Below are 20723 nucleotides of genomic sequence, written 5' to 3'. Positions count from 1 at the left end.
GCCAGGGGTTGTTTGGCTGGGTCTTTAAAGAGTCAGCAAGCAAGGAGGAAGTCAGGAGCCCTTACCCAGCACACCTGCTCAGCCTGGCTTCTCCTTCCTCCTTCAGAATGGTTCTTCGAATTCGGCTTCGTGATTCCTAATTCCACAAACACCTGGCAGTCCTTGATAGAGGCAGCGCCAGAGTCCCAGATGATGCCGGCAAACGTCTTAACGTGAGTGGGCAGGTCTTAGGAAAATGGACCAAGAAGCAAGGATTCCTGGAAAAGCGGGTGGGATCCTGGGCCAATAGGTGAGGGCTAAGAGAGGCTAGTGGAGGGCACCTTGGATTATCTGGGTGTATTTTTTAGGTTGCTAAAAGGACATAGTCTTCCTCCCTTGACCATACCTGTGACCTTTCTAAACCTCATCCATCGTCTCTGCTATGGGCTGCTCCTACTAAGTTTTACAGTGTTTATTAACTGGGGCTTGATCTGTGGAACTGCCACTTAGCCATTTATGTCAAGCCAAGGTACAGCTAGCTCTTTGTTCAAAGACCCTGCCAAACTTTGTATCTATGTCTCTTGAGGAAGATTGCTTTCTCTTCCAGAGTGCCTGTCATTCACTCAATCGAGCTGATAGGGGAGACCAGATAATCCACTGAGAATAAGCCTTTGTAAAAGCCGTGTTGTGCTCACCCTTAGCATCAGCTTCCACCAATAAAGCATTGGTATGAGAGTCAAAAAGCATCAGGAGTCCGTAAAACCACCGGAGAGGGCAGGACATATATTCTCTGTTCTGTCAAAGATTCCTCTTTGCCGGCTGCCTAACTTGGACCAGGCCTCCAAGCCTCACATAATAAAATTGTGACTCCCTTCCCTGACCTCAGGGTCTCTTAGATGCTGGAAAAAGTGAGGTAGGGCCTGTGCTGGAGATGAGCAGTTCTTAGCCTGCCCCTGGATCACAGAATGGCAGCGCTGGAAGGGACTCCGGGGCTCTTTTCATGCCTCATGTGGCTCAGACCCCACCAGGAGGGAGAAGAGAGATATTGCTTAATCTATGTGGATCTTCCTTTCTGACCTCTGTAATGAAGGTGTGGAGTAGATAGATTCTGGCCCCTTCCAGTGCCCAAAGATCTGTCTTCGCATTAAGCTTTAATAATTCTGTGTGCAGAGCGAGGGCTCCCTCCCCCTGCCCCTGCCTGGGGAGAGCCCACAGGCTCACACATTATGACCTTTTAGCCATTTCTGGCCTCCAATTTGTGCTGAAGCCAGAGTGAGCTGGTGCTCCATCCAGGTAGGGCATGCTGGCCTGGCTTGTGTCTGTTGCCCTCCTGCCCCTGTGGGTTCTCTAACACCCCCTCTTCTCTCTCTGTCCTTGTCCCTTCCCTGTCATTCTCACAGTGGGAATGTGATCATAGAGACCAAGTTCTTCGACGACGACCTCCTCGTCAGCACGTCCAGAGTGAGACTTTTCTACGTTTGAGAGAAGGGTGTGTGTGTATTTCCAGGATCTGGGTTTTGGGTTTTCGGGGTGGGGGGAGGGAAGGGAGCTGTTTTACTTTCCTCCACACCCCCTTTTTTGGCATCACCACCACTTCTGACTCCCTCTGGCCAACACGAACTGCATCCCCCAGCTGACCAGCTCTGTAGAGGCAGCCAGCTGGTCTCTTTCCACCTGTGCCCAGCCTTCACTGACCAGCCCAACCTTCCCCACCCCAGAACAGGACAAGGAGGGGAGCCAAGAGCCCTGTCCAGTTGTAAATACAGTTGGATGAACACTGACCAGGAGCCCGCCTCGCGAATGGCATCCTCCCCCTCCTGCTCCCCTCAGCCCCTGCTTTCGGATAAAGTTCATTTTCCAACCCCATGTTTAGTTTTCATTGTTTCATGTCTTCATACACTTGTAAAATAGGCTGTGATATTATTACATAATGTAATTAAAACCAGTTTATGAATTAAAACATTCCTGTAGTCCTCCGCATGGCAATGTTTTCATCTCTGATTTTCCCTGTCTGGTTTCTACAATGTTTGATGATGGAGGTAGGGATCTCTGGGAGAGCAGGTTCAGTAAAGTAGGGGAGGAGGAGACAGAAAGGCTGCACGAGAAGGGGCGATGACTGGATGGAGCAGGGCAGCGCAAAGGGTCGGCTGGCATGGAGACGAAGGGAAAGGTGTGTGACTGCGTGGTCGGTGGGGCAGAGGCCCCGAGCCAAGGAGCCGACCTTAGAAAAGTGGAAAGCCATCTCTCCTCCCAGGTAAACGAGGAGGAGCTGAGTACTTAATGAGCTTTGGAAGCTGTAGAACCGCAGATTTAGAGCTGCAGGGACCTCAGAGGCCATCTAGTCCAGCAGTTCATTTGGAAAATAGAACCTGAGGTCCAGAGAGAAGCGACTCACCCAAAGTTAAAGGGCAATAATTGCCAGCCGAGATCGAAACTCACCACCAGACCGTGGGGGCAGGGGGGGGGGGTGCAGTGTGGAATCGAGGGAGGTTGCGAGAAGTAAGGAGGCAAGGTTCTCTGGGGAATGAAGTAGGAAGCAAGGACTGGGTTCAGGTGGAAGGGAGTGGGAACGTTTTTGGAATAGCCCTCAGAGATTTTGAAAGGGAGTCGAGAAGAGAAGGACCAAAGGAATGGTTTAGAAAGGATTGTGGAGCCGTGCAGGCGGTGCAGTGCCGGAGCCAGCTCCTCGACCAGACGAGCAGTCATCAAGCATTCAGCGTGGTCTGATATATCGTCTGTTGTTGGGGCTTAATTAAGAAAACAAGGGATGAAATGTCAGTAATGCTGCCATAGCTTAAAAGTGTGTCCAGCACCCTTTTCTTTTTTCTGCAGAGTCCTTTGCTAAATGTTTACCAGCATACGCTGCATCCAGTGGAGGCTTCCTGGCCAAAAATAAGGGTAGCAGATACCAGAGGATGGGGAATTGTAGGAAACGAGGGACGGTGTTACCCAAAGAGCTGACCATGGGGTCTGCCAGTCTGTACGGTGGGGGGACAGGAAATGAGCCTCTGAATTTGTACTGAAATCACCTAGACTCAGGGTAGGAGATAGGGAGCCAAAAACTGAACCAGGTCCTTGAGTCAGAAGTGGGAGAGTCCTTGTGGTCAGTGGGTGGTAGGCAGCTGGGTGGGGAGGGGGAGATCCATCGGTGGTGTGAAACTGGGCCTGGTGGCTGGGGCCCAGCAGTGGAGAGAGTTGTTGAGAAAAGCCAGGTTCCCACAGACCCAGAAGGTGGGGATGATTGAAGAGGACATAGTGGGGTCTGCTTGCAGTAGAGTCTGGGGGCCCAGAGCCTCAGGCTGGAGGGTCATCCTTGTAACTACAGTAAGGGGCACAGGAAGCAGGCAGAGAGGAGGGAAGCTGGGAGGACTTGAGAAGGCTACAGGTTGATTTAGTTATGTTAAATCTCGAACTAACCTGCCTCAAAGTTCTGACTCAAATGGTTCTATCATTGGGATCCCATCATGTACTAGATGAGGGGAGGAGGAAGGGTGGGAGAAGGAGAGCCAAAAAGGGGTAGTTCAGAGGAAGAGATCAGTGATCGGATGGGCCCGACTCCCAGGTTTGGGCCCTAGATGGCCGGCGGGCAGGATGGCAGGGCAGTATTACCTGAAAGAGACTTCACGGGGAGCTGGGGAAAAGTCACGAGTTCAGTTTTAGACAAGAGAGTACATGGGGTACCACTCTCTCCCTGATGAGACTGCCTGTTCGCCCCTCTTCACAGCAGTATAAAATCCCAGTGCTGGGAGAAAAGAGAAAACTAGGTCTTTCCCTGCTGGGACTTTGAGAGGAGGAGGCCAGTAAGTGGATGAAAATAAGAAATGGCACCCAGAAGCAAGGCTGGGCCATTCTTGGAGGCTGGGGCTTGTCTACATTGTGCTTTGCTCAGTAGCACCACTGACTCCTGAGTTCTCATGCAGCCATGATGCTGTTTTTGCTTGTCTTAGCACTTCTCTGAGATTTTTTGGAGCTTTTGCCAGTGGCCTGGAATGTCTTTTTTGAGGCCTCAAGTAAAGCATCAAGAAGCCTGGTCTAGGTGGGGCCTTGGAATGTCTTTTTTGAGGCTTCAAGTAAAGCATCAAGAAGCCTGGTCTAGGTGGGGCCTTGGCAACTCTGTTGTGCCATCTAGTCTGCCTGGATGCCCTGTTGAGAGAGGCCAGCAGGAGGCAGTGAGACCAGGCTGAGTGGCCTGGCATTGGAGTGTCTGGCTCTTGTTGGAGTCTAGGACCGGGAGTCTGACCAGGCAGGTTATGAGTGGGGAGAACCAGACACTAAATTACACAGGGGAGGCCAGGCCAGGAGTCAGGACTAGGGAGGTCAGATAGAGCAAGCTGGCCAAGTGAAGTCAGAGCCAGGGAGGAGAGGCCAGGGGAAGGCCGGAGGAGCAGCCGGGGCAGAGATAAATTCCCCTCCCATTCCGCTGTGTGCCTGAGCTCCTGCTACCCCCCAGCTCTCCTAGGATCTCCCAGTCATGGTGTTCCGTCACAGATCCCAGAGTGTGAATGTGCATCTCATGTACCTGGCTTGGTCCCAGGCTCAGCCCTCACACGCTACCCTTTCTAAGTCCACCCAACTCTGGGAGTGAGTAGATCTGGGAATGCGTTGCTGGTGGCTCTGCCAAGTCTAGCCAGCTGCTTATCTTGGGGCAAGTCACCTCTGTAGACCTCAGTAGAGGTACTGGACAAGATGGCCTCCAGTGTCCCAGCCCTAAATCTATGACCCTGTGATCTATCCTGCTAGTGGGAGTACCAGGAGAGGGATTGGCTGGATGTAAGTCTGGCAGAACAGAGACTTAAGAGAAAATGGGTCAGATCCAGAATGAGAGGGAAGAATTTGAGGTCAAAGGCCTCTGGAGTCTCTGCCTGGTAGATGGGAAGGAGCCTGGCTCCCCTAGAGGACCACAGGAGATCCTGATGGTTCCTCCGTTACTACAAGGTCCCTCAGAACTGACATTGTGGATCTCCCAAATGGCGAAACCTTCCAGTTGGTAGGGTGCTAGCAAACTACCACAGCCTTTTGGAACATGACTGGCACACTCAGTCATGCAGTGAACATTTATTTCTAAATGCCTTCTCTGGGCATTGTACCCTGTGTGCTAAGCTCTGGCAGAGATAACTAAGGTAGGGTCCTAGCCCCAAAGTAGCCTCCTGAGGAGTTATCAAAATCTGGGACCAGGGAGTGGGTAGGAGGCACTAGGGATGGTAGCCAGAGTTTGTACCCAAGCCCTGATGGGTCCCTGAGAGCAGGGATCCATGGGCCTTCTGGGCCCTTCTCAGAATGTAAACACATAGGATAAAATGCACAGGGTCACAAAGAGAGCTGAAGGTTAGTAAGGAACAAGATGTCATTTTTTGCACTCAAGCCCAGTGGTTTTGTTGCTCCTTAGTTCACAGACCCTTGACATTTCTCTGCAGATCTGCGAACCCCAGGCTAAGAACCCCTAGAGGAAAGTCCTTGGAAGAATGAGCATGTGGGACAAGAGCAGGGAAAGAGGGCAGAGAAGAGTCTGAATGCGGCCTCCCAGGGAGGATGTGTCGCTGTCTGCCGCACCACACTGTCTTCATCATGGATGGGGCTCATGGAAAGAGGGCAGACAGGGCTAGAGGTCAAATGGCCTCTGGGTTCCATTCCGGAGTCATGGGCTGGGAGAGCTGGAAGACTGTGGTGTCCATCCAGGCCGGGAGGTGGCAGCCATGCAGCCCTGGTTAGACAGTCGTGCTCTGGTGGAGTCCGCAGCGGCAGGGACTGTGAGGGTAAAGATGTATAGGGTGGTGGGCAGAGCCGGGGTTGGACTGGATGGTCCTGAAGGTCTCTATGCCCTTGTCATGCTTTAATGTATTGTCTCATTTGAGCACTGCAGCCACCCTGGGAGGTCATAACCCATTGTAGAGATGTGAAAGCTGAGGCTGGCTCAAACAGTTAACGAGGGGGAAGAGCTGGGATTGGAACCCAGGCCTTCCTCCCTCCCAGTCCAGCACTCTAGCTCAGTCACACTGGCCTGCTTACAGCTGGTCCAGCCTTGTAGTGAGGGAGAGGGCTTTAAAGCTACAACACACCCCACCCCCACCCCCACTTTTCCTTTCTGGCCAACAGGGCCAGGATACCTGTAGGAAAGGTGGACAGTGGATAAAGAAGTCCCCAGGACAGGTGGGTTTTCTAGGAATGAATGAATAAAGCATTTATTAAACACCTACTGTATGCAAAGTAACATGCTAAGCTCTGGAGTTCTAAGGGGAAGACAGTCCCTGAGCTCAGAGAGCATGTGCTCTAATGGGGGAGAATGACGTAGAGTGATTCCAGCTAGAGGTCAGACTGAAAAGTCCCATGGCCCTTAGTGGACAGCAGGTGAGCAAATAGTCATCACCTATAAAATGACATCGGCTCCTGATGTTGGACCGTTGGACAGAACCAAGGCCTTCGTGTCTCTGTGGCTGCAGCCCCTGCAGAGGCCCTCCCCAGGCTACATCTCCCAGGATGGTGGCGAAGGGTGCTGGGCTGGAAGCCTGGCTGCTCCCAAGGCTCCTGGGTTCAGGGTCCTGGACTGCCCCCATCAGGGTCTAAGGGGAAATGGTTGGGGTGATGTCACATGCTGCCTCTTGCCTCTCCCCTAGGGCTCCCCGCTGTTGGGTTGCGGAACATAGACCCCTAGCAGGTATAGTGGCATGGGGTCACTGTCATCACTATACCGACGAGAATGACTCCTGAGGGGCTGCTGAGAGCATCCTGTCCATCTCAAGATTGCCTGGGAAGGCCAAGGAGCATGGCCACTGTGGATAGGGAGATGTCTGTGTGTCCACTGCTTTTCCAGAGAATGGGAGAAAGGGGACGGGCACATCATCAACAAAGACAGTGCTGGGCCCAGGAAGCTGAGAGGGAGATGAGATCAGTGGGGGGCTCTCAGAAGCAGCAGAAAAAACAAGAATCTGCTTACGATGAAGACAGTTGCTTCCTAGTATGCCCCGGTAGGGATCACGGATGTCAGAGCTGGTCTGACCCACACCTGAGCAAGAACACCTGAGAGCACGCCAAGCAGGTGGTTGTCCAGGGGCCTCGGACCTCCTGCAGCAGCTCTTGGGGATAATGCTATCGTTAAGGTCTCTTCCTGACCTCCAGAGTTCCCAATTCTGCCCTCTGGGCCTAGCAGAACACCTGGCTCAGCACAGGTTAAGGTCAGGAAGGGACGGGTCTTGTGGGTTCATGAGCCCTGGCTTGGGGGTCGGGGTTGGCAGTAGTGATGCTCCCACCAGCAGCCCCCCAACTGCAGGATTCTGTGATTTCCCCTTGGGAACTTCCTCTGGCCTTTGGCAGGAAAGCGTAGGACCCTGCTAGCCTAGAGCATTATCAGAGCCTCTCACCTCCCCCCAGACTCCCTGGACCACTCCTCAGAGCTTTACTGGGGGGTGAGTGAGCCCCAGAGTATTAGACAGGGAGGCCGGGCCATGTGTGATAGGAGTGAGGCCTTGGAGTGAGCGTTAGGCTGGTTTTCTCCACAGAGGCACAGCTGGGTTGGATCTGCAAGGGGATATGAGTCCCCTGGGCTCTGACATTAGGGTAAACTAAGGACAAGGGCATGTTTCAGGGCATTGTTAAGAGGCCAGGGCTGCTGGCCTTTGAACACAACTCCGTTATCCTGGAATCCCACATGATAGATAGGAGCAACACATTTGACACAGGAATCCCACGTGATAGGAACAACACATCGGACACAGTCAAGCTGTCTTGTGGGCAAGATGGCCAGAGGTGGGATAGAGGCCAGGACAGCCAAGGGAGTTTGTAGGGGCTGAATGCCTGGATCCAAGAGGCCCGATTGGGCTGATGTCATTGAGGAGGGCCTCAGGGGCCTATTGTTGAGCCTGTCCGTGGATATGATAATAACCACTCTTTCTATAGCAATCAAAGGACTGCAAAGACAGGGAAGAGAAAACCGAGCTGGGCCCATCATAGGACTTGAATGTTCCCTGCAGTCCACCCCTCCATTTGACAGGTGAGGAAATTGAGTTCTGGGAGATCGGATGACTCCAGAATCCTGGGTGCTCTCCACTCTGCGCCTCCAGCTTAGTCATTCAGAGGACACACAACCTGGAGCCAGAGATGTGGAGGGTTACTCAGACCTGATGGTCCCAGGGCCCCCTCCCCCTCCACATCTCGGGTCTGGCTGCTCCTCCACTGTGCAGGTGCTGGTGACAACCAGCTCCAGGAGGAGGGCAGCTTCTGCACTGTCCAGGTCCCCCAGCCATGCACCTCCAGGCCCTCAGCCCTTCCCTCATGGCTGTGCTGAGACGACAAGGCTGAAGACTCCCCCGGCCAGCTCATCCCAGACTGCCTCCCCCATAGCCCTGCTCAATCATTCTGTAAAGGCTCACTCAGCCTTTACAGACCACCCCCCCCCAAGCACACAGAATATCATGCTCAGGAGCTCTGAGTCTAACTCCAGAACAGAGAGCCCCAGAGGCCTTTCCATCTCATGTTACAGGTAAGGAAACTGAGGACAGATAGGTCAGCTTGCTTACGGTCACACAGGTAGTGAGCAGAACAAATAGGAGCTCTCCTCCCCACGAGAGCCCTTTCTATATTCAGACAGAGTGCTCGTACTCCACCTAAGTCTTCTCCAGGCTCAACATCCTTTTAACCAACCCTTGCACGGTGTGGTCCCAGGCTATTCACCATTCTGGAATCCTCCACGTGGTGCTTTTCAGTTTGTTGACATCCTTCCCGAAATCTAGTACCTGGAACTGGACGTGGTGATACTGACCTCTTTCATTTAAAAAAAAAGTCAGAAATTTCACTTAAAACAATATAACCATTTAAAGTTATATTTACAACTATTTAAACTTAAAAAAAAAACTACCTTTAGCAAACAGCTGTCCATAATAACTTGTCTCCCTATCCTTCAGCGACCCAGGCCACTGTCCTCAAAGGCATAGCACCAGGCAAGCACAGACTCCTGTCACCTGCTGTGAAACTTGCCTCAGAGGAGGCAGAAGGGGAGAGAACATCTGTAGCAAGTCATGCTTCATTTAGAGCCAGTAGGTAGAGGAAACAGCCAGGAAAACTTTGAGCCCACACACCATTTTGTGTTAACGGTGGGAGAAGTAGATAAATCACTGAATAACCCTTTGTGATCCCATTTGAGGTTTTCTTGGCAAAGATACTGGAGGGGTTTGCCATTTCCTTCTCCAGCTCATTTTACAGATGAGGAAACTGAGGCAAACAGGGTGAAGTGACTTGCCCAGGGTCACACAGCTAGTAAGTGTCTGGGGCCCAGTTGGAACTCAGGAAGATAAGTCTTCCTGATTCCAGGCCCAGCACTCTGTGCACTATGGCACCACTTAGCTGCCCTTCACCTCATTGGGTCTGCAAAATGAGTTCATGATTTAGGAGTAAAAGTTGATACTCTAAGTAATTTGGGAAAGCAAGGAATAGTTTACTTATCAGATTTGTGGAAAAGTAAAGAATTCATGACCCAACAAGAGATAGAGAGCATTACAAAATGCAAAATGGATAATTTTGATTATGTCAAATTGAAATGTTTTTGTACAAAAAAAAGCCAATGCAACAAAAATTAGGAGGGAAGCAGAAAATTGGGAGAAAATCTTTACAACTAGTATCTCTGATAAAGGCCTCATCTCTAAAATATACAGGGAGCTGGGCCAAATATATAGGAATACAAGCCATTCCCCAATTGAGAAATGGTCAAAGGATATGAACAGGCAGTTTTCAGAGGAAGAAATTAAAGCTATCTATAGGCATATGAAAAAATGCTCTGGATCACTACTGATTAGAGAAATGCAAATCAAAACAACTCTTAGATACCACATCTCTCCTGTCAGATTGGCTAAAATAACAAAACAGGAAAATGATAAATGCTGGAAAGGATGTGGGGAAATTGGAACATTGTTGCATTGCTGGTGGAGTTGTGAGCTGATCCAGCCATTTTGGAGGGCGGTTTGGAACTATGCCCAAAGGGCTATAGAAATGTTCATACCCTTTGACCCAGCAATACCACTTCTAGGGTTGTATCCCAAAGAAATCACACAAGCGGGAAAAGGATCCATATGTACAAAAATATTTATAGCAGCTCTTTTTGTGGTAGCTAAGAATTGGAAATCAAAGGGATGCCCATCAATTGGGGAATGGCTGAATAAGCTGTGGTATATGAAGGTGATGGAATACTATTGTGCCATAAGAAATGGGGATGATGCAGACTTCGTAACAACCTGGAAAAACCTACACGACATAATGCTGAGTGAGCGGAGCAGAGCCAGGATATATGGATTCCGTGAGGACCAACCCTGACATACTGCACTCTTCTCAGCAACCTAAGGGGCAAGGACAACTCCAGGGGACTCACGATGGAGAATGATATCTTCATCCAGAGAAAGGACTGAGAAGTTTGAATACAGACTGAGGCACACTACATGCTCGCCTTTTCTGCTTCTCTTTTGTTTTTGTTTTTGGGGTTTTTTTTGGTTCTGTTTCTTCTTTCTCATGATTCATTCCATTGGTCATAATTCTTCTCCACGACTTGACTAGTACATAAATTAATTCAATGCGAAGTTATACATGACAGTTATATGAGATTCCATGCCGTCTTGGGGAGGGAGGGGGGAGGGAGGGGAGAAAAACTGGAACTCAAAACTATGTAGAACCGTGTGTGGTAAACTAAAAATAAATAAAGAAATTCAAAAAAAAATCCCTTCTAGTTCTAAAATTCTGACTTCCTGGAAGCACAAATACATTAGGTAAACACCTTTCCTAAGGGAACTAATGATCTTTCCTCCTCTCTCCATTTATCTGCCCCCTCGAAGACCAGCAGGAGTCAGTAAGGATGAGATGCTTGCTGTGGAATTCACTTGGGAGGATGCCTTGAAACCAGGACCCAGCTTCATTGAGTATTTGAAACCGCCGATGGTGAGGGGACAGAGGATTAGGACAGCGAGTGGTTAAGTGTGGGCACTGAGCAATCCCCCAACGCCTTGTGACTCAGCCCCCTTCTGTTCAGTTATGGGAATAGTCCAACTTCTCCTTTGTGAGAAGAAAAAACCCAAAACTTTAGCCAATCATGGAAGTTGGGAGGAACCTCGCCCAGTGCAGCTGAGAAGCTGGACTTCTCTCCCTGCTGCTTAGAGACCCTTAATGAAGGACTAAGGTCAGGCTGACCAGAAACCCTGTCAGATCCAAAAACTGGTGCAAGGAGTTTTCTCACAATTATACATCTCAAGCCATCCAGGTTGTCTTGTCTGAAAACTGGGCCTGGTCCTGGTCAACCGGTCATTGCTTCTGAGCTCCTTTGGCTGCTTCTAGACCTTTGGCAGGAACTGGGGCACCTCCTTTTCTGATCTCAGGGAATTTGTACCTCATTGCTCTCTCCCTCCCAACTTGGAAAGCCCCCAATCTTTCATCCAGTTGGAAATCAGATTACCTACTGTTGTATTGCCTTATAATTTTTTGGCTTTGCTTGACTAATTGTTTTTAATGTATAAAAGTCTGTCTTCCCCTGTTTTGGGGTCCAGGCCTAAACTGAGGAGGTCTAGTCCCAGAGTGTTGGACAATTGGCATGCTTAATAAACGGAAAAACCTCAGTCATTTTCTCTTTCACCCACCACAATAGTCTAAGGACAGAAAGGACACTGAACTGGGAGCCAGAAAACCCGAGTTCTAGTCCCAGCTCACCTCGGGCCTCTCTGGGTGTTGCAACAATTCAGCTAGCATCTGTTGTGGGGGTGAAAAACCAACACAAGCCCAACAACAAGAATGCTGCAAGCCCAAGTTCTTTTGATCAGCTTTACTAAGGAAAGTAGTGTTAAAGGGTTAACAATCTTACTTTAATCCAACATACAAATATCATTCACTTAGTTCAGGGGGAAAAGCCAGCACCCTGAACTTCAGAGCAAACATAAACAAATTACAAACATCGACAGACAGACCTTGTCCGATTCAAATCTCAATGCATAGTTACCAGAGTTTAACAAAGTCCCAACATCTGGGTTTACAAGCTGGAGGGCTCTTAACTACAGCTGCCCAGAGTCTCCACATCAGCACACCTCCAAGAATCAGAGCCCTAAGCAAATAGCTCTGTTCTCTCTTTTTATGCACTCTTTAGCCATCATCAAACGTCATCTAATAGACCAGAACTCAGACTCCTACTATTGGCTCTGGTCTTAGCCACTCCCTTTAGGACCCTGAGGGCTTCACACCCACATAGGCTTAGCACCTAATAGATAGGGGTTTGGGCCTGGGGCTTAGCACCCAAAAAGACTCAGACACCCAACTTAATTGATATTACACTGGGCCCCTGCATCCTCATCTGTAAAATGAAAGGTTGGACTGGCCCCAGCTGGCCTGCTTGTGATGTTCTCCTTCCACCTCCATGCCCTCCTCACCTGACATATGGGACCGAAAGGTGCTTTTCTCTTGTTCCACAAGAGGGAACCAAAGACACACATTGTCTATTGAGCTATATTTCTATGTGAGGACCCAGCGGACCAATCTGTCCTTTAGTTCCCAAAGAGAAGCCTGGGGTTGATGAAATCATGGCCTTTTGGGGGGTGGGTGTGGGGAGGATCACAGAACAGCCCCAGCTTCCTTTAAAGCTCAGCTCAAGGATCACCTTCCATAGGAAAGGAAGCCTGTCCTGCTAGGCCTTGGTCACCAGGACCCTCCCCCTGAACATCCCCCTACCTTTCTTTGTACAGATTCCTCTTTCTGCCTATGGTGGAATACAGTCAAGAGGCAGAGACAAGCAGGGAGACAGTGAAGACCTTGAACCAATGGGATAGAAGCACCCAAATGATTTTCTGGGGACAGCAAGTGTTAAGTGGGGTGGTGGGGAGGGAGTTGGTCACAACACTCCTGATCAATTGATTTCCCCCTAGACCAGTTCCCATATTCAGAGAAAGGGGTCTGGTAACAAAAACAAAAAGGTGCTAATTATGTCAAGTTCAAAGGATAGTCTTTGCTTGTTTACACCTTTACAAGGTGTGAAGACATTAGGCTAGACATAATTAGAGGCCAGCCCCTAATGGCTAGCTAAAGACTGGCCACGACCCTGGGGACCCCACTAGCCACCCGTGCGGGTAAAAAGCAGGGGAACCCAGAAAGGGCCCTGCAAGAGATATTAGTCCACAAAAGGTACTTTGTTTATAAATTTGCCCATGGATTCAAGGACTCCACAACAAAAAGCTTAAGGCCCCACAGGTTGGGAACCGCTGGACTAAATGCCTTTCAGATCCTCTCATGTTTAATGATATCAAGCCACTGAATGGTGCAATTTCCTGATAAATCCAATTCTGCCCAGCTCTTTCTCTCAGCCTCCCAACCAACCTGGACCCAGGCTTTTTGCATAGAAGTGGTCATGCCCTGGCTCCCTATCCAGCTCCAGAAACAAAGGAGTGATGTCCAAGTTCCCCATATACTGTGTAGTCCTTATCTGAACTGTTCTCAGCTCTGTCTGCCTTTCCCTTTCTCTGTTTGCCTCCTCACTCCTGGATCCTCCCCACCCCCCTACCCCCACAGGGCCATGATTTCATCAACCCTAGGCTTCTCTGTGGGAACTAAAGGAACAGATTGGTCCGCTGGGCCCTCAGGCACAAAGACAATGCATGTCTTTGGTTCCCTCTTGTGGAACGAGAGAACAGCATCTTTTGGTACCATCTATCAGGGCCCTTCTCCCAGCAAGGAAGGCAGCAAGCATTGAGGGCCAGAGTTCTCAGACTCTTAGTAACATGGATTTCAAACTGGACGGGGCCTCATCTCTTTGTCTGAAACTGTCATCCGGATGAATAGAAACCCAAGCCCCAGAGAACTGAAGTGGCTTCTCCGAAATCATGCAGGGAGTAAATGGTAGAGAGGAAGTTTGGAAGCACATTCCCAGACTCCAAATCGAGCACTCTGTGCTCTAAACATCCCTATAACAGCACGTAGTAGGTGCTTAATAAGTGCTTGTTTCAAAGTACCACCTCTCCCCTATCAGAAATGACAAATGCTGGAGGGGATGAGGGAAGGATAGGTACACCAATGCACCCGTTGGTGGAGTTGTGAACTAGTGCAACCGTTCTGGAGAACAATCTGGAACTATGCCCAAAGGGCTATAAAACTGTGCCTATCCTTTGACCCAGTGATACTAGATCAAAGAAAAAGGAGAAGGACCTGTACGTACAAGAATATTCATAGCAGGTTGTTTCGTGGTGCCAAAGAACTGGAAATCAGGGGGATGCCCATCAATCGGGCAATGGCTGAACAAGTTGCAGCGTATGATTGTGGTGGAATGAATACTGCTGCGCTGTAAGAAGTGACAAGAGGCATGTTTCCGGAAGAACGTGACCAGACCCATATGAACTGGTGCAAAATGAAGTGAGAAGAACCGGGAGATCATCGTGCGCAGCGACAGCCGTGTTGGAACGATGGTCATCTGTGAACGACTCGGCCGCTCTGATCCCTACACGGTCCAAGACAGCTCCAGAGGACTCGATGAAAACATACTCTCCGCCTTCAGAAACAGAGCACACGGACGCCGAGGGCAAAATGAAGGATCATTTCCTCAGTTCATTTTTCTTGCTTTTTGGGGGGAATAAGAATAATATGGAAATGTTTTGCATGAATTCACATGTGTACCGTATTTCCCCATGTAGAAGACACACCCATTTTCGAAAACTTTGGGGGTCTAAAAACCGGGTGCGTCACATACAGTGGTTGTAGATTTTTTTACTTGCATTTCCCGCTTTTTCGCGCTTGTTATTTTTGTGCTCATTGTTTTGCGTTTGTTACCGGTATATTAGGTTGTGTTTTGCCACGTTCTGTCCAGAGATGGCTCAGAAAAGATTTTCGTACAGTGCTGAATTCAATTAAAAGTGATCCAGTTTGCAAAAGTGAATGGAAATCGTGCTGCTGAACGTAAGTTTGGTCCTCCTCCAAGCGAGAAAACCATCCAAGACTGGCTACGGGAAGAAGAAACCCTACTGAAAACGCCACAGCAGAAGAAGGCCATGAGAGGCAAGAGTGAAGAAACCAACTATGGGAGAAGTTTCCACCTGGGTGAAAAGATCCTGGGATAATATCAAGATTGAGATCGTTGTCAAGCCATTTAAGAAGTGTGGCATTTCACACTATAGATGGAGCTGAGGAGGAGGCAATATACGAAGACAGTGATTCATCATCGAACAGGGATGAGGACAAGCCGATGGATGGGAGTTTTGACACTGATGAGGAGTTGTATGAATGTTATGATGAGTAAAACTTGAGTTCAATAACTTTGTGTAATACATTTTTTTTCAAATTTTGGGCCCCAAAATTAAGGTGCATCTTATACATGGGGAAATATGGTAATTGATATCCTATTGCTTGACTTCTCAGTGGGTAGGGGAGGGGGTAGGAGGGAGGAAGAGAATTTGGAACTCAAAATTTAAAAAGAAAAGAATATTAAAAATAATAAAAATAATTTTAAAAAAATATTTCTTCCTTCCTCCCTCCCTTCCTCCCTCCCTCCCTCCCTTTCTTCCTTCCCTCCTTCCTTCTCTCCCTCCTCCCTTCCTTCCCTCCTCTCTTCCTTCCCTCCTCCCTTCCTTTCCTCCCTTCCTTCCTTCCTTCCTTTCTTCCTTCCTTCCTTCCAGATAGCTAATGAATCCAGCAAGTCTAACTGAATTTAACTATTCAGCCAACATTCTAAGTAGCATTTCTATACAAGAAACTGTGGGAGACACTGAGATACAAGGACAAAACTTCCCTACCCCCAACCCCTTTACTTTCCAGTTCTTGCTCTGGGGTAGGGATGGGACCTGGGATTTCATTAGTAACTCCCAGTTAAGGAAATTCAGACCCAGTTCAGCCTGAGCAAGAAACAAACTTGGCTAACTAATGGCCACATTGCAATTAGGCTGATGCTATTTTTAATAAATAACCAACCAATAAATATTAAGCAGCCAGGTGGTGAGGTGCACAGAGCCCTGGACCTGGAGTCAGGAAGACTCATCTTCCAGAGTTCAAATCTGGCCTCAGGCATTTACTAGCTGTGTAACCCTGAATGAGTCACTTAATCCCATTTGCCTCAGTTTCCTCATCTGTAAAAGGAGTTGGAGAAAGAAATGGCAAAACCACTCCAGTATTTTTGCCAAGAAAATCCCAAATGGGGTCACAAAGAGTTGGACACAACTGAACAACAAAAAGCCTACTGTGTGCCAGGCACTGTGCTAATCACTATGGATACAAAAAGAGGCGAAAGACAGTCCCTACCCTCAAGGGGCTTATAATCTAATGTCCTAGTATTCTGTTACCACCACCTCCACTGCGGTAAACCTCTATCCAGCCTACAGACCCTGCCAGAGTGACCTTCCCAGTTCTTGCAATTCATCGTCTCAGAGAGGGGCTGAGAACACTGAGGAGTTGAGTGACTTTCCCAGGGTCATGTGGCTAATGTTTCAGAAGCAGGACCCTCCTCCACCCCTTCCCCCAAATCCATGATTTCTTTAACCTTTGGCCTTCTATTTGTGAAGCAGAGGAGGGTGCTGGGCCTCAAGCAGGAAGGGCTGTCCAGCCCCCACATCCCACTTCTGTTCTTGCTCTCAGAGCATCGATCAAGCAGTGTCACCTTTGCTCCTGGAAAGGATGTGGCCGTCATGAGCCCTGTGGCTTCCAGAGCAAAGCATAAGTCCTGGAAGGCTCCTGTATGTAGATCCCCAGAGATGCCTGGGCACCTCGCAGGTGCAGAATGACTGCTTTTTAAAATCCATTCATTCATTCATTCTAAGTAGAGAAAACAAGATAAAGGCTTGGAGGTAGGAAATCCCAGAGAGAGTTGGGAGAAAAGCTAGTGGTCCATTATGGCCACAGTGCATGAGGAAGAAGAATAAGAAAAGAAGCCAAGATAAGTAGGTGTGTGTGTGTGTGTGTGTGTGTATTCTGTATACATTTAGGGGTGTACATACTTCTTGTTTCTGGAGGACAGGGATTGTTTCATTTTTGTCTTTAGTGACCTAGTGCCTACCAGACTGTCTGGTATACAGTAGTCACTTAATCGATGCTTGTTCATTAATTGATTGGGGCCAGATGATATGGCCTTGAATGCCATGTTCAGGTGTTTATTTTGCAAGTTTTGCAGGTTTCTGAGCACTAGATGAGAGCAGTGCCTTAGGAAGAACACGATGGTGTCCAGATGGGTCAGCAGCAGGCCCCAGCTTGCCTTCACAACCTGAGATTAGCTGATGCTTTTTCTTGACCAAGGTGAGCGAAGGCTGGACCCAAGACAAGCTGTTTCAGTTGGGTCTTCACAGGTGGAGTGCGGGCCATTGCCAGGTTTCGGGTGTCCCCGCAGATAGCCATCAGCCAGGAGTTCAAGGACCCTCAGTCTTCTGAAGCAAATGAATGAGTTCCACATTACTCCCCTGGGAGAGTCCAGCCAGGACCAGGTCATAGAGGACCCCTGGAATTAGGCCGGGTCTCCTGCCTCATCTGAGCTCAGAACCTGTACTTACTTGGCATAATCCAAGGCAGTCCCACGACCTACCAAATCTAGCAGCGGGCAGCCTCAAAAGAGGCAGGCCCCCAAGTCATTCAGTAAGGGGCCAGTTGTGAGCCCATCAGGGTCATCTGATGGCTGCGGCTTTCCACAATCAGGCCAGTGACAAAGGCCAGCCCACTCAGGCAGGGTGGGAGGCTTGCCAGCCACAATTCCTTAGGAAGCTAGACTTGGTCAAGGGGGCTGGCGTGTACTGTAGATGTCCCCAGGATTAGTCAGAATTCCCCAGTGTAGGCATATCACTACCGAAGAAGTGGCATGGGGCCCCGCCACTAATAATTGGGCAAGGGGAAAATTAGCCTTCATGGAATTATAGTCCCTGCCCGACCTCAGCTGAGTCATTTCCTTATTGGGCCTCATTTCCTTCCCTGTAAGGTGATGGCCTCTAGGGCCCCTTCAGGCATAGATCTATAACCTGCAACTGACCTGACCCGGAGCCCTCCCATGTAACCCTCAGCCACCGGCCCCACCAAAGTGTCTCAGGCAGAACCCGCTACCGGCACCAAATGAGGGGACGTGAAGGTGTGGGAGGGTAGAGCCTTGCTATAAGTGATGCTGCTCGGGGTAGACCTTTCCAGTCTCCAGCTCCCATCCAGGCTGCCTGTGTCCAAGGGTCTAGTTCAGCTTCTAGGACGGGGCCTCTGGGCTGCAGGGATGTGTGAGTTGTCAAAGTAAGGAAAAATCCCAGTGGTTGGAGTTTAATCTACAGGTGGGTGCCCGACACCCTCAACAAGGTGGCCAAGCCTCCAATGGGGAGCTTGATCATGAACCTTCTCATCCCTTCTGCAGAGTGCCTGAAAGAACGTGAGGGTCAGTTACCTTACTGGGAGCTGGTGGACACCCACATACATAAGCATGCATACACATGCACACATATACATACATGCATATGCACGCAAATGCATGCATGCATGCACACACCTATATACACATGAATGCACACACACCTACGTACACATATATGCACACATATACACACATGCATGCATATGCACACCCGCATGCATGCACACACCTACGTACACATGCGTGCCCACACATACACATGCACACGCATGCATGCACACGCACAGTGCCATTTTGAGGCATCTACTCCCATGAAAACCTACTTCCTGGAATCCATGTACACCAGAACAAGAGATGAGCCAACCAAAGCTTCAGTTCCTCAGACACCCCTGAGGTCTTGGGGAACAGTGAAACACTAGACCTCTTTCTCAACAGGTCAGTGGAAAAGGTCACCAAGCCGGAGAAGCGGGAGATGGTCCCAGGAATTCTCTGCGGGTCAGCGGCATCTCTGCCGGCCCCCAAATGGGGACACTGACCTCGGTAGACTCCCCACCCCCTCCCTTGGGGGTCTACGACTCCGGCTCTTCCGACAACTCAAGCTTCTCCAGCTCATTGAAGACTGGCCCTAGCAAGGGCTAGCCTAGACCGTACAAAGGGATCGTGACCGGCCAGGTCCTGCAAAGAAATAAGGAGTCAGCTGTGCGGAGAGCAGCGAGACCTGAGTTCAAATTCTGCCTCGGGCACCTATTAGCATTAACGGCACCTACCTCTCAGGGGCATTGAGAGGCTCTAATGAGTGAATTAAATGCAGGCTCCACTATGTTGAGCTCCATTATGGAAAATGTAGGACTACTGAATTCAGAAAGTGCTAGGAAAATCTTAGGATCCTAGCCCTGATCAGGATCGTGGGCCCCAAATTTGAGCTGGAAGGGACCTCAGAGTCTAACCCCCGATTTCACAGATGAAGAAACTGAGGCTGAGATTACAGATGACCAAATTCAAACCCAGACGGTCTGGCTTTGGGGTCAGTGTCCCTTCCACTGCTCAGTGGCTGCTCACTGTAGCTGCCCAAAACTGGGACCCACGTGTGTCTCTGGGTTTCTGGAAGCTGCGTCCTAGCCTCGCTCTCTAGAGTGTGGCCCAGGTTGTTCACCCACTGAGGCCCAGCATCATCTACAGGATGGCCATCTTGGATTGGAGAGAGGGTACCAGGCATGAGAAATGATGAGGAGACGCCATAACCATTGCAAAGCCAGAGGCTAGGATGGCCCTTGGAGCGCCCTAAAGGCAGGAACGGCACCTGGTATACAGTGGGTGCCTAATGAATGCGTGTGGGTGGATCCAGTCCATTTTACAGAGAAGGAAACAGAGTCCCAGAGGAAGGAAATAGCTTGGTAGGAATCTATGTGAAGTCTGGTCCTCGGGCTAAAAATCTCTTCCTGCTGTTCTCCCTCTGTGGACTCAAGGGACTTGATGAGGGCTTCCTGGAGGAGAAGGTGTTTGAGTGGACGAATGGGACTTGAGCGGGCAAAGAAGGGGCGGAAGAACATTCTAGCCAAAGGACTGAGGATGAGTCAAAGCACAGACATGAGAGCACGGTGCATTTGGGGGAGACAGAAAACAGTCTAGTTTGGCTGGAGAAAAGAGTGTGGGGAGGGGCTGAGGGAATCTGAGATGAGGCTGGAAAGGAGAGGCTCCGGGCTCCGAGTTATGAAGGGCCTTGAATGCTGGGCAAGGAGTGAGAGCCACAGGAGAGCCGGCGGCACTGAGATTGTGGTACTGCAGGTGGCCACAGGGGGGCGGTCGAGAACCAAGGACAGGAGCCGACCCTGAATGAAGCTGACCTGATTTCCTCGAACCAAAGGGCAAGAGCAAAACCAGAGTCCTGGCCAGGAGGGCATCATGGCCGCAGGTCCAGGAATGCAAGGTCAATGCCAGACGCCTTCTTGGGCAGCAGGACTGACCACAGGATCATAGAGCCAGAGCTCGGAAAGGAACTCACTGGCCGTCCCGTGCAATCCCTCATTTTACATAAGTGGAAACTGAGGCCCAGAGGGGGGAAAGACTTGGGTATTAAGTGGTAGAGTCAGGATTTGAATCCTGGACATCTGACTTCAGATCCAGCACTTTTCCAAGATGACTTCAGAGATGCCTTTGGGGAGGAGAGGAGAGGGGTTGGATGGCAAGGTCTACCCGAGCTCCCCTGTTAACAAGATGATGGCACCATGTGCCTTGGGATGTGAAGGACCTTGGAGCCACCTCTGGGACTGGCGGGGTTGGGGAACAAGGGGACCCAAGCTTCTGCATGAGTGGAGAAGCAGACCAAGACCGCCTCTCACGCTGGCACACGCAGCCTCAAAGTGGAGAGCTCCCATCCCAGGAAGACCTCAGGCCGGAGTCAAGGCTGGCCCCTGGGCTGCCAGCTTGGGTGACTGGGAGGAAGTTTGTG

The 20723-nt window shown here is 49.9% G+C and overlaps 1 protein-coding gene across 3 annotated transcripts in view; it reads left to right on the top strand.

The window, feature by feature from the left end:
• Positions 1-1943, top strand: part of PDE6D (phosphodiesterase 6D) — a 57657-nt gene extending 55714 nt beyond the window's left edge. The window contains exons 4-6 of one of the 3 annotated variants that reach the window (XM_036767468.1): positions 107-212; positions 1380-1468; positions 1703-1943. In XM_036767468.1, coding sequence (XP_036623363.1) covers positions 107-212; positions 1380-1461 — 188 coding nt within the window. In that variant the 3' untranslated portion in view covers positions 1462-1468; positions 1703-1943. Of the gene's footprint in view, positions 1-106; positions 213-1379 lie in introns of all 3 variants that reach the window. The other 2 variants (XM_036767467.1, XM_036767466.1) reach the window with 2 other exon arrangements.
• Positions 1944-20723: the final 18780 nt, after the last annotated feature.

The sequence above is a fragment of the Trichosurus vulpecula genome, chromosome 7, assembly GCF_011100635.1.
Source record: "Trichosurus vulpecula isolate mTriVul1 chromosome 7, mTriVul1.pri, whole genome shotgun sequence".
NCBI classification, from domain to species: domain Eukaryota; kingdom Metazoa; phylum Chordata; class Mammalia; order Diprotodontia; family Phalangeridae; genus Trichosurus; species Trichosurus vulpecula.
The sequence above is the reverse complement of the archived record's forward strand: the minus strand, read 5'-3'. Positions and strand labels throughout refer to the sequence as shown.